We start from the raw sequence: 13,848 nt of genomic DNA, 5'->3' as shown, positions 1-13,848 counted from the left end.
GCAGAGAATCTAGTGGCAGGCAAAAAGTAGGAAACTTGCTGGCATAAAAATAGTTTGTAATTCTCCCGATGGCGGGTCACTGGCGGGTCGGGTATGCCACTGAGTCGTGGCAGGGACACCAATGCCATTCGTTACCATCTCATGAATGCTCATTAAAGTAGCTTCTTGCCGGAATCATGTGCTGCCTTTCAATTCTATGTCATGCCAATGGGAACTTATTTCCATCTGAATCTTGTTTGAAAAGGGTGACTTGCACACGTTGGGCCTCATTTTGCTTGGGACTTCCAGGTGAGTGCAACACAAATAGCCTACCTTTCATAAGGCTGCACTGGTCTCGTTGCAATACCAGTGGAACACCACAATGCTGGGGCAAGAGGGTTGCTCTCCTCCCAGTGCTTGCCTCCATAGTCATAAGGACACCATTATGCAGCAGTATTCGGGCTCAACTTTCAGACACTGCCCAGGATTGCAACTGGGCTGCAAGGGTGAGGTTTAGGGGTGGTCTACTCCTGGTAGATGCCACCATTGTCCACACTGACACCACTGTGTAGCAATACTCAGACAGGTCTAAGCATTCAGAAACCAGCATTTCGACTGGGGAAGGGGTTGAGGGTGGTGTCTGTGGGGTGGGGAAGGGTGAACACATGGGAGGGGAAACGATGGAAAGCAGAGGGCAGACCGAAGGGTCGGAGCAGATATGTTGGCAAATTTCTGAGTGCAAAACAATAGGGCAATAATAGTTGGGGGATCAACTACCTTAATATCTACTGGGATATGAACAGTCTGAAAGACACGGAGGATACAAAATTCTTGAATTGCATTCAAGAGAACCTTTTTAGCCAAGATGTAACTAGCCCTATGAGAGGGAGCAGAATTCTCGATCTAGTTTTTGGAAATGAAGCAGGGCAAGTGGATGAAGTATCAGTGGTTACTATTTTGGACAGAGTGACCATAAAATAGTTAGATTGAGCATCATTATGGAAAAGGACAAAGCTAGAATAGGAGTATAAGTTCTAAATTGGGGGAGGACAAATTTTACGAAATTGAGAAGTGGTCTGACGAAAGTGGACTGGGTACAGCTACTTGAAAGAAAATCAGTGACAAATTAGTGACAAATTCAAAAGCAAGGTTCTAAGAGCACAGTGTAGACATGTCCCCACAAAGACAAAGGTGGTACTGCCAAATCTGGAGCCCCTAGTTATCCAGAAGCATACATGCCGTGATAAAGCAGAAAAAGAAAGCTTATGACAGTCACAAAAGACTTAATACTGTAGAAAGCCTAGAAGAGTATAGACAGTACAGGGGTCAAGTCAAGATGGAAATTAGGAAAGCAAAGAGAGGATATGAAAAAATGTTGGCAGATAAAATCAATGAAAACCCAAAAATGTTTTATCAGTGCATTAAGAGCAAGAGGCTAACTAAGGAAAGGATAGGGCTTGTTAGAGATGTACAAGGTAACTTATGCATGGATGCAGAAGATGTGAATAGAGTTCTTAATGAGTACTTTGTCTCTGTCTTCACAAAGGAGAGGGATGATGCAGACATTCTAGTTAAAGATGAGTGCACAATATTAGATACAGTAAGCATAGCGAGAAAGGAGATACTGAAGGGACTGATATACTTGAATATGGATAAATTGCCATGATTCCATCCAGGCTGTAAAGGAAATCAGAGAGGAAATAATGGATGCACTGAGCATCATTTTCCAATCCTCATCAGATACAGGCGAGTTACCAGGGGATTGGAGATCTGCGAACGTTGCGCCATAATTTAAAAAGAGATAGGCCAATAATTAAAGGCCAGTCAGTCTGATTCAGTGAGGGGCAAATTATTAGAATCAATTCTGAGGCACAGGGTAACCTGTCACTTAGAAAGGAATGGATTAATTCGGGATAGTCAGCATGGTTTTGTTAGGTTAAGATCATGTCTTACTAATTAAATCGAATTTTTTAAGGAAGTAACAAAGAAGATTGATGAGGGTAGTGCAGTACATGTTGACTACATGGATTTTAGTAGGGAATTTGACAAGGTCCCACATGGCAGACTGGTCAGAAAAGTGAGATCCCATGGGATGCAGAGGAATGTGGCAAGTTAGATCCAAAATTGGCTCAGTGACAGGAAACAAAGGGTCATGGTGGATGGATGATTTTGCAAATGGAAAGTGGGTTCCACTGGCATTCCACAGGTCTCAGTGTTGGGGCCCTTGCTGTTTCTGGTATATATTAGTGACTCAGACTTTAATGTGGGAGGCATGATTGGGAAATTTGCAGATGACTCAAACATTGATCGTGTAGTTGATAGTGAAGGGGATAGCTGCCGACTCCAGAATGATACCAATGGCTTCGTTGATTGGGTGGAAAAGTGGCAAATGGAATTCAGTCTAGAGAAGTGTGAGTTAATGCATTTGGGGAGGGCAAACAAAACAAGGGAATACACAATAAACAGGATGATATTGAGAGTGGTAGAGGAAATGAGAGACCTCGGAGTGCATGTACACAGGTTCCTTAAGTTGGCAGGACAGGCGGATAAGGTGGTAAAGGAAACAGATGGAATGTTTTCCTTTATTGGATGAGGTATTGAATACAATAGCAGGGATGTGATGCTGGAACTGTGTAAAATGCTGGTTAGGCCACAGCTGGTGTACAGTTCTGGTCATCACATTACAGGAAGGACAGAATTGCTCTGAAGAGAATACAGAGAAGATTTACGAGAATGTTGCCAGGGCTTGAAAATTGCAGCTTTGAGAAAAGATTGGATAAGCTGAGATTGTTTTCCTAGGAACAGAGGAGGCTGAGGGGTGACTTGGTTGAGATGTACAGGATTATGAGGGGCCTGGATGGAATAGACAGGAAAGACCTGTTTCCTCTAGTGGAGATGTCAATTATCAGGGGGTACAGATTTAAGGTGATCGGTAAGAGGATTAGAGGGGACATGAGGAAAAACTTCTTCACCCAGAGGGTGATGGGTGTCTGAAATTCACTGCCTGGCTTGTTGGTGGAGGTAGAAACCCTCAACTCTTTATTTAGAAGTACCTGGATCTGCACCTGAAGTACTGTAACCTGCATGGCTACAGACCAGTTTGCTGGAAGGTGGGATTAGAATGGGTGGGTAGTCTTCTGTCTTTTATTTTTTGGCCAGCGCAGACACAATAGGCTGAATGGCCTTTTTCTGTGCTGTAACTTTTCTCTGGTTCTATGGTTCTAATCTGGAGCCCGACAAGGGTAACTGAAACACTAACAAACAAGGGAGTGAAAGAGATACCACATGTATGAATATTAGGGGATCCATGCAGACTCTCAAATAGGAAAGGGGGTTGGATATAAGTGTGCCATGAGAGCTGGGCCGCACACAGACTCAAGGGTTGGGAGGGTGGTTTTAGGAAGGGAGACAGTGTAGTCTTCAGTCATCAGGACAATGGCAACGATGTGAAAGGATGTTAAAGTGTTTGGTCTGGGGCTTGCAGTCAGGACTCACGCTTGGGGCTTAGTGGGAAGTAGTCAGAATGTATGGACACCCCTAGGGCTTACTGGAAAGCAGTCAGAGAGCAGAGACACCCCTGGGGCTTTGTGAACCTCACAGTTAACAGTCAGACAGTGGAGACAGTCATGGGGTGCGGCGGGCATGCTGCAGGAGTAATCGTTGGGAACTCCAGGAAGGGGCAAGGGCTCCCATCAGTAGGAATGATGCACTGCTTGGTGTGCATGGCTGGCTCACAGTCACTGTCCATGGGCTTGTCTGTCTCTGTATTGAGTTGCTGATGGTATGGTGATTGAAATGGGAGGCATCTGCAGCCTGTATTTGAGACAGACGTAATACAGGTGAGGCGGGGGGGGTGGCGGTTCACCTCAGTAGGTGACCGTGCACACAGCCTCCAGATGAGGAGGGCAGATTCCACATGAGTCATGGGCACTTCATTACTGATGGGCTCAGTGGAGAGGGTAGGAATGTTCATCACAACAACTATCAGATCCAGTATTATTGGGGGCGGCTGGAGAATAACACGACACATCATGAGGTTCAAGGTAAATATCGGGTACACAGACAGTCAGAGAGGGAGCGTCAAAGCTTGTTTCAAAGTAATAGTGCAGAACCACCATTTTGCTCGACTGGAGTTATGGCGCAGCTATAAAGCGAAAATAGAAGTGATCCTGAATGGGAGGGGTATGAAGCTGTGTGGGAGGCGCGCACTGCTGCACTAAGGTGCCTTTTCTGGGGGTGCCCTCTAACTTGTTGTTGCTGCGAGAATGACCTAAAGTCTTATTATACAGAAAGGACGAAGTCCTCCTAGCACAGAAGCCCATTAGAAGCCAATGGATTTATCAGGGCTGTAAGAGGGATACTCATAACCCAATGGCTTCACATTGCATTTGCAGCATTTCAGCATGAACAGAGCTGAATGTAACATTTGGGATGGCAGGCAACTGGGGAGGAGGCATAGGTGCAACATATATGGCATTCCATTTATGGAGGCCAGTCAGGTGCTCTCCAGAATTGGCATTCTTAATAGGCCAAATGACATCCAGCCATTAATCATCAGCAATTTATTATTAATTGGAATGTCAGATCAGAGATTGGAGGACTGAGCCAGGTTAGGTAGCGCTTGTCATTCAAACCTTCTCATTCCAATCAGGGACTCAGATGTCACATTCCTGGGATGCCAGTTTGGTCACCTCAGTGTGGGTGGTAGCGCCTCAAAGACAAGGCAGCATCAGTGACAATGCAAGTAGGGCAGAAACCACTGTAGACCATTACAGTTCCTATTAGTCACAGCTTGTGAGCTTCACTACCGTGAACTGTTCCTCATTAATGTCTGAAATGTTACATTTCAGAGAGAAGTTCAAAACAGAAATGGATCTAGGGCTCAATGCTGCCTTTCTGAAGATCCTAGTGCAATGGAGGAGGTAAAGGAGGGTGGGGTGACGCAAAGCACAGTTCCACCAGCAGGCCCTGCCTAATGTCCAGGGCCAGGGGGAATCAGAGCAAGAATAAGAGGGTCAGGAGGAGAGACCCAGACAAAGGAGACGAATCACCAGACCAAGAGTGTGCTGAGAAAGACCCCCCTATTTACAAATGAGTAAGAGACAATGCCGGGCACATCCGCGCTTGTCCCGAGCTCTGGCAGATCACACCTGTCACAATTTTTTTGAAAACCTGATGCCCCATGGAGTAAGAGACTATCCCCTGCCAGTGGCTTTAAAGGTGATCGTCGTGATCAATTTGCGTATGAGTGTTTCTAGGGATCAACAGAGAATCTCTGCAGCATCTCTCAGTTTGTAACACACAGACGCATAAAGGGGATCACAAATCCCCTTTACAGGAAGGCACATCAGCGTGTGAGGGTTGATTTAGACGAAGATAGCCAGGCTGTGAGATTCACCAGCTTCGCAACCATCTCAGGCTTCCCAGGAGTGCAGGGTGCAATCGACTGTACCCATGCGGCTTTAAGGGCTTCATGGCAGCAGCCCTAACTGTTTATCAACCGCAAAAGCTACCATTCCATCAACATTCAGCTGATGTGTGACCGTTGGAATCATATACAGCACATTTGTGCATGGTATCCTGGGAGTTTCCATGATCCCCAGGTGCCTGAGATTTTCAAAGGGCCTGAACATCAGCAGGGATGGTTGCTTGGGGATAAGGGTTACCCACTGAAATGCTGGCTAGTGACACCAGTGTGTCACCCTCAGATTCATTCTGCGGAGAGGTACAACGTTGCTCACAGCTTCACACATTCCCTAATAGAGCAGATAGTAGGGACTCTGAAGAAATGCCTCAGATGCTTGGACTGCTCAGGTGGCTCACTACAATACACTCCTGACAGGGTTTCACGCATCATCGCTGTGTGTTGCACCCCTCACAATCTGGCACTGCAAAGAGGTGAACCTCTGCCAGAAGATGAAATGGAAGAGGATGAGAGCTCATTAGAGGACGAATATCCGGAGGCCCAGGAACCTTAAGAGGGTGTTGAGGGTCATTTTGAATGGACAACACCTTGGAAAAAGCAATACATGGGAGACGTACCCGTGACACTCTAATCACTGACAGTTTCCAGGAGGAGTGAAGTGAAGGCAAGGGGCAATGGCCACAGTTCTCCTAGCCCGCAATGCCTTTCCCTTACATCTCAGGCGATGTCCAACTATTCGCATTGAAAATGAGTGCAGCATTCACACTTTCACCTTCTGGCCTCATGATTCACCAGGCCATGATCTCTGCCCTGGGATGTGAGAACCCACTGAACAATCAGAGCAATGTGAGAACTGACTGGAAGCAATCGCTGTCAGATAATTGCAGCAGCCAATGAGATGAGGACATGGCTAAGGCTCTCCTCCACCCGTCCATGTCTTGCCTTTTGCCACTACCACTGAGGAGACACAATTGCCGTGGGTCACACAGCTACCATCACACAATGGTGTTCCTGGAGGAAGAAGGGCTAGAAACACATACATTACACACCTCTAATCAAGATTTTAACACACTTCCCTGACATTACACAACACTGTGGAGACTATCTTCAGTGAAGTTGACATCACATGAATGTTACTCTCACAGTGGGAGACTATCACTTAGTGGGAGGATGGATATACCTCGAAATAAGAGGATTAAAATGTACATAATTAAAATGCTTTAAGTTGACCAAGCCATTCACAGAAACATCAAATGTAATTACTAAGGTTCAATATTTTTACAGTGGCAGCACACCTGTGACCCAAACGTGAATTCAGAATTTCTTAACTTTCTTAATCCTACCACAATGCCTGGGTGCACCCCTGCCATCTGCAGCAGAGGTGGAGGCATATCCTGATGTCTGTGATGAGCTTAGTGTATGTCCTCTCGTAGCCCAAGGCTTGGACGGTCCCGGCTTGATAAGGGTCTTGTGCTCAGTTGAAGTGGATAGGGTCACAGGCAGAGGGGACTGAGAGCAGCTGGACACATAGAATCATAGAGTTTTCCAACATGGAAAGAGGCCCTTTGGCCCATTGCAGCCATGCCGGTCATCAAGCCTCTATCCACTCTAATCCCATTTTCCAGCACTTGGCCTGTAGCCTTGTATGCTAAATACTTTATAGATGTAGTGGGGATTCTTGCCCTACCAATCTTTCAGGCAGTGAGTTCCAGCTACCCACCACCCTTTGGGTGAAAAATGTTTTCCTCAAATCCATTCTGAACCTCCTGCCTCTTACCTTGGAGTGGCATGAGAGGAGGTCCCCGGAATGTCCAGCTGACGGTCTTCCTCCCTTAAGCACCCAAGGCCCCCACCCTGACTGCTTGAGGAGAAAGTGCACCTGGAGGAAGGTCAAGGTGCCTCATACCCCTGCTGCCTACATCTTGATGGTGTCCGCCAGAGTATGTGGAGTCCAGGGCCGTGCGAATCCAGCAAAACCTGCTGGCCCAAGGTGTCTATGGTGGTTGCCAATCTTTCCATGGTAATCTATAGGTGTGGCATGTCAGAGCATGTCAAAGCCATGACATCAGACAGAACGCGGACGGACTTCTCCATCTTTTGCTCTAGTTTCCTGAGTGACTGCCAGATATCTGCCTGATGTTCCACTGCCGCCTGTCGTTGCATCTCCAGCATTGAGTTGGCTGCTCACAGAGGCTCATCATCTGATTTGGACTGAGTGGGAAGCTGGTCTCCAGTAGCCCTCCAAGTGCCAGAGACCTGGGTTGTCCCTGTTTTCAACTGCTGTGGAGTCATGTCAGTGAGTTGTTCTCCAACAGGTGAGCCCAAGCCTAATCTAGAGCTATGCCCCACCGAGGTGTGTGTCTCTGTGCTGGTGGATGGTGCGGGTGAGCATAGCAATGGCTCTTCCTCAGCTTTCTCTTCGGACATGGTCTGAGGGCTGGGACTTATGGTGGGCACCTTTGTGGGCCTTGATCTACTGTTGCCTATTAAGATAGAGAATAGAGTTTCAGCTGATGAGGAATATAAGACTGTATGTCACTTACTGTCATTGTCAGGATGTGATGAGCTGATGGAGGAGTGATCTGTGCTAGGTTGCTGGGGCAATCCAATCTCCCTTTCTTGACAGGGGCGATCCCTGTCCTCCCCAGTGATCTTTGCAGCATCCTTCTTGAATTCCGTGAGGGGTACGACGCCGGCTGTCTCTCTGCTGGTCTGTGATCTTTCCTGCTTGTTGTGGGCAAGCTTGTCATGAATAAAGGCAAAAGGAAGGCATGTGATGAGAAGGGATGGAGCATAGGTTGGGAAAGATGCATGCCCTCTGTTTCTGGGGAGCCCTACCCAGAAATGGCTGAGGATGGAGCGTGCACATCATGTTTGATGGGATGGTGGTGATGTGAAAGTTTCCATGAGATAATCTGTGGTGCTATGTGTCCCCCACTATAGGTTTGTGTGAGATCCCTGAAGAGTAGCCCTTTGAGTGCACGATGCCAAGCTAAGAGTTTGAGATTGAGTTGAAGGTTGACTTGCCCTGGTGGAGCAGATGAGATCATTCATCCTGTTCCTACACTGGATATGCTGACATCATTTGCAATGACCTCCCAGGCTGGAGAGATGAGGCTGGTATGCTTCCTGGACCCATCCCTGGGATGCAGGACATCCTTGTGCACCCACACTCCTCTGATCAAGGCCACAAGGGCCTGGTGGGTGAAGCGGGGTGCTGTTGTCTTCTAGCGACTTGCAGCTTTCTTTTTCTGGCTCGACTACATCTCTATGCGTGTCGTGCGGACAAGTGAGCTAGAGAGAATGAGATGTATGTGTCCAGGTGGCGTTTAAATATGGCGCCCGGACCTTTGACCCCGCTAGCTAATGGATTCAGAGAGATACTCGCTTGTGCATAATTAATGAGCTTCTAAGCACTGAATCGGGTGCGAGTTCCCGCCATTCTGAGCAGCGGGGTGGGTGCCGCTAATCCTGCCCGCCACCGCACTTAGTCTCAAAAATGGAAAGTTCAGCCCATTATTTTTATTTGGGTCCCGAGCAATGCCACAGTAGGTAAGCCAGGAGCTAATTAACTAGTTACAATAGTTTAAATTAAACATGTTTATACTCTGCTTTAGAGGATTAATTTGACTATTTATCTCTGTGTTAACTGTGTGGAATATTTTGGTATGGGTCATAGTTCTAGTATAAGAGAATTCAATAACTATCCTGCTATATCATCTTTAATAATACATATGGTTCAATTTGAAAAGCTAAAATTATTCTTTAATGGAGAGTATTGATCTCCAATAGATGCTACTTAAGCAACAATGAACATGAAAAGGAGTATATTATAGGCTTTTCCTGACAGGTTTCTGAACTGCAGCATCCTTGGTAAAGTACACTTGTTCCCCTGAGTAAATTGCTAGATTGACAAGTTTACATATAAACTAGTTTTAAATTGGGTAAAAGTCAAAGAGGATGAATGTACTGTTGAAAATGAAATGGAAAATCTCATGTTGTTACTGTCAGCTTTAACATTACTGTCAAACAGATTTTCAGACAATGACAAGGTGTAATTCAAATGTGTACATTTTCCTTTCTTTTCAGTGTTTTCCACAGACAGATACTTGCTGCAAATATTTTTGCCTTATCATTTGATGTACCAGAAACTTCTTTTAAGTTGACGTGTCTTTAATCCTTTTAGCACCCTTGTTTATGGCTGCACCATCAGTTTTCTCACTTTCATCATCTGCTTTAAATGTCACATGGGTGCAACCGAGCAACAATTCAATAAGAGGAGAAGTGATTGGATATCTTATCAACATCGATGATGAACAGACCACTAATCAATCTGCGCTGCCAATAATTTCACAAGTAAGAGTCTTCTTCATAATTTGTTTGCTTTAATTAGTTTGATAGTTTAGAGCAATAGAAAATGTTAATAAAATGTATTTCTTTGTTATTACAATTCTTTGTGAATTTTGGGGTGTTCAAGCTGAGGAATGTTAGTGCTGGGCAATGGACCATCTTTTGTTTTGAGTACTCAGTTTCAGCATTAAACACTCCAAAATCAGGCATGATTATTCGGACTCGAAAAATTAACTGTGTTCCTCTCTGCAGAAGCTGCCAGACCTGCTGAGTTTTTCCAGATATTTTTGTTTTTGTTTTGGATTTCCAGCATCTGCAGTTTTTTTGCTTTTATCTTAATGATTATATGTGTGACTGATATGGCCCATTGCAGGGTCAGACTATCTCTTATAAGCGAACAATGAGCTTCAGAATTCCAAATTTTATTATCTAGAATAACACTTGATATATTGTGAATTCAAGCTCAGTAGGAGCTGGATTCATTTCATTTAAGAACTATAAAGCTGGCAGGTGGAATAGACACATCCCATTGCTCTCTGATGCATGTGAACGTCCATCTCTGTCATGAAGGGCGTGTATTTAAACAATTGTTCTAGCGCCTTACTCTTTGTTCTTTGTGGTCATGAATATAGTTATCTATAATACATTGAAAAATCCTACACCTGCATACATTGCTATTGTAAGTTCCTACATTGATGTTTCAATGGAAATTACCCACTTAAATTTGTCACATTTTAACATACTGTCCCACTTGCACCTCAGTTTTGCACCCAACTCCTCAAATAAACTTCTGAACTCTAACTCTACAGGTTAGCTTTAATATAACTTTGTTCATTTGTTTTCACCATAACCTCCGTGAGGCTATTGGCATCGCCTTGCTTCTTCTCTGGCTTTCTTCAAGCCTTCCTCAGTCTGTGTCTCAATGTTATCCACCCATGGGATTTTTCTTCTTCTCCTTGTGTTCTTACCCCCAATTACTCATTTAGTTGTTGCTGGGTCAAGACTGTCAGTCCTCATTTGCAATGTCTGTGCTCGGCTATCTTTCTCTATCTAACTGTACTTAGCAACCATTTTGATTCTTGAGCTTTTACTCTTGATTGAACTCACTCATTTATCTTTCTGTCTAAGCAGCTGATTCTGAGCATCCTCCTCAATGCCCACATTTCAAAGTCTATTATCTTCCTCTCATCTTCTTTTCTCAGAGTCCAGCTCTTGTATCCATAGAGTGAAATATTCCACACTAGTGACCAAACTAGATGATTTTTTTTCAGCTTCATGCTGCTGCTTTTAGATTTCCAGATGCTACTTAAGTCACTGGTCATGCATCATGCTTCATTCTTGTTACTGTCTCTATCCCGGTGCTTTCAGTCTTGATACTTCCATTGCCATTTAGAGCCATAATGCTGGTCTTGGCCTCATTTATGTCAGTCAAAAGACTCATTGTGTCTTTTGAATAGGTCTGCCATTGGCCAGGAATTTTCCTGCCTGCTGGCATCAGGCGTGTTCAGTGGCATGAGCAGACAATACGTGGTGACCACCAGATTGTGAGCCTGAGCTTGCTCTAGATCTAGGTCCCACCAAGGTGTGTGTCTCTGCGCTGATGGAGGATTTGGGTAAGTGCTGTGATGGGTCTTCCAGGCAGCTTATTTTCGGCTCTTCAGTGGAGGAGGTGTCCTCTTGGCTGGAGGTGAGGACATGGATGGAGCTGAGGGAATGGCTGGCTGAGGGTGTCGGTCACTTGGCAGAGCTTCCTGTGAACCAAAGTAGAGATAATTTGTGCATGTTAAAAGCAGGAGAGAGAGCACTCACACTTGGGTTGAGAGAGCGATGATGTTGCAGGATCCTTATGAGGGTGTTCACTGCCGACCTCACCGTCACCTCAGGCATGGCCCATGTCCTCACCAGTCAGTGCGATGGCACACTCCTCAAAGTGAGCAGGGGGCCTAATGTGGGCCAGTGCATTCCTGGTCTGGGACCCCTTCCTGCTGATCTGAGCAGGCTTCTCCTGCATGAAAACAGATGGAGAGAGTGTGAGTAGGATACATGGCACTGTGTGGAATATTTGTGTGGTGAGCGAAGCCATGGACAAGATGAGGACATGAGCTCGAGAGGGTATGAGCCTGATGGAGATGTGAGGGTGTGTGTGAGAGTTAGTGGTGTTGTCCCTTGAGGTGTGAGATCCCTGTGGATGTGTGATGGGTTTGTGAGTGTGAAAGTTGAGAGTGATGAGAAGAGTGAATTACCTTGGTGGAACAGATGAGACCATTCATCCTACAGCAACACTGGGTGGCTGTCCTCTTTTGCAGGGCATTGGCACTGACCACCACTCCCACCACCTCCAAAGCTGGATTAGTGAGGTTGCTGCCCATCCTGTGGTCAGAGCGGGCGTAGAGGACATCACGGCGGGCCTCCACTGTGTCCAACAGGTGCTCTAGGAGCTGCAGTCTTTATGACTTTCAGAATCATGTCTTCTTTGCAGCAGCTGTAGGTTGGAAGCACTGAGTGGTGTGTGCGCAGCTGAACTTTAAATATGGCGCCTAGCATGCTGAAGCGGCAAGGTGATAATGTCGCGGGCGAATGAAAGTCCACCTGTTATGGATTCCCGGAATGCATATATATAAAGCAACGGGTTTGGGACGATACAGCGTGAAAAGCTGCCATTGCCATTCACTTTCCTCCTGTTCTGAGCAGCAAGTCAACTGTCTATCTAATATGAGGTCTAGCACTTAGAATCACTGATGGTCTCCTTCTGCCATGGGTGTGCCAGTATCTAAGTAAAACTAATGGTTTCCGTTATAAAATCTAATGTTTGTTAAAATTCCCCCAACATTTGGTCTTTCATTCCACATGTGCAAAACCACGTGAGATCAACTGTTATTAAATTTTATAAATAAAAAAAACAGTAGTCTCACAATCGCAATGGTAGCTGGCGCTGTGAACATGCCATTAAAATATCATTTTACCCACCCACTACCGCACATAGTGCAAATCTAGGATGATTCCTCCCCTAGTCTCTAACTCTTCCTTTATTCTGGCAATGAGCGTGTTGTTGCCTGCTTACTTGCCAGAAAATTGACCTCATTGGATTGGCTGTCAGTTTACACCTAGCCAATCTGACTCAGTACAAGTTTCCTGCAAGGTTAGGTTAATATTGAATTGATCTTACCTTTATCCCTGCATTGCAAACTGAAAAATTCAAATTCACCAGAGGTTCTACCAGGCCTAAGCAGGCAGCAGATGCACACACCTGATGCCGATGGGGCAATGTTCAAGTAAACTAATTGAGATCTGATGCCATCTTCAGGCCTGGACTGCTAAGATATCTCCTACCTGCTTGAGGAAACTGTTGTAGATTTCCCAATGAAGGCGGAAGTGGATCAGTAGCAAAAGAGTGTTTTAAGTGTTTTATTTTCCATTGAAGGGATGGGGGAAACAGAAGTGTTTAGGTCTTTCATACCGGATCAGATACCCCACTCCCAATTTTCTAGTGTGAAACCTTCCCAAAACCCTGAATGTTCTAAATGTTGACAGGTGGCCAAGAGTCATCCAGATTTCCACAAGCAGGCCAGCAGCTGCTTCCAGCTCACTTTCCTCCTGTTCCGAGCAGCAAATCAGCTGTCTGTCTTTTATAAGCACTTAAAATCACCAATGGTCTCCTTTTGCCATGGGTGTGCCACTATCTCAGTGAAACCAATGGCTTCCATTATAAAATTTAATATTTGTTAAAATTACCCCAATATCTGGTCTTCAATTCCACATGTGCAAAATCATGTGAGATCAAATGTTACCAAATTTTATATATTAAAAATGAGTAGCTTCACAATCGCAAAGGTAGCTGGTGCTGTGAACCTACCATTAAGTGACATATTGAGAACAATAAGGCAGCAGCTAATGTTACATGACAGCTCCAAACTGAACCCATAATATCACTCAGATATACCTTTATAAAAAATATTGTGATTGTGGCTTCTCAAAAGCTGTCAGATTGAGTGTACAGAAGTGTGAAATAACTTGAGAAATTCAATGGATGTTAATTTGAACCCTGATTGAAAGATATCAAAATAAATACACATCTGTCAAAGTAGTTAGAGAAT

At 45.1% G+C, this 13,848-nt stretch overlaps 1 protein-coding gene across 1 annotated transcript in view; it reads left to right on the top strand.

The window, feature by feature from the left end:
- Nucleotides 1-13,848, top strand: part of ush2a (Usher syndrome 2A (autosomal recessive, mild)) — a 1,196,697-nt gene that overhangs the window by 284,046 nt on the left and 898,803 nt on the right. The window contains exon 18 of the mRNA XM_041207243.1: nucleotides 9,591-9,760. Within this exon, the coding sequence (XP_041063177.1) occupies nucleotides 9,591-9,760 (170 nt within the window). The remainder of the gene's footprint in view (nucleotides 1-9,590; nucleotides 9,761-13,848) is intronic.

The sequence above is a fragment of the Carcharodon carcharias genome, chromosome 2, assembly GCF_017639515.1.
Source record: "Carcharodon carcharias isolate sCarCar2 chromosome 2, sCarCar2.pri, whole genome shotgun sequence".
Classification (NCBI taxonomy): domain Eukaryota; kingdom Metazoa; phylum Chordata; class Chondrichthyes; order Lamniformes; family Lamnidae; genus Carcharodon; species Carcharodon carcharias.
The sequence above is the reverse complement of the archived record's forward strand: the minus strand, read 5'-3'. Positions and strand labels throughout refer to the sequence as shown.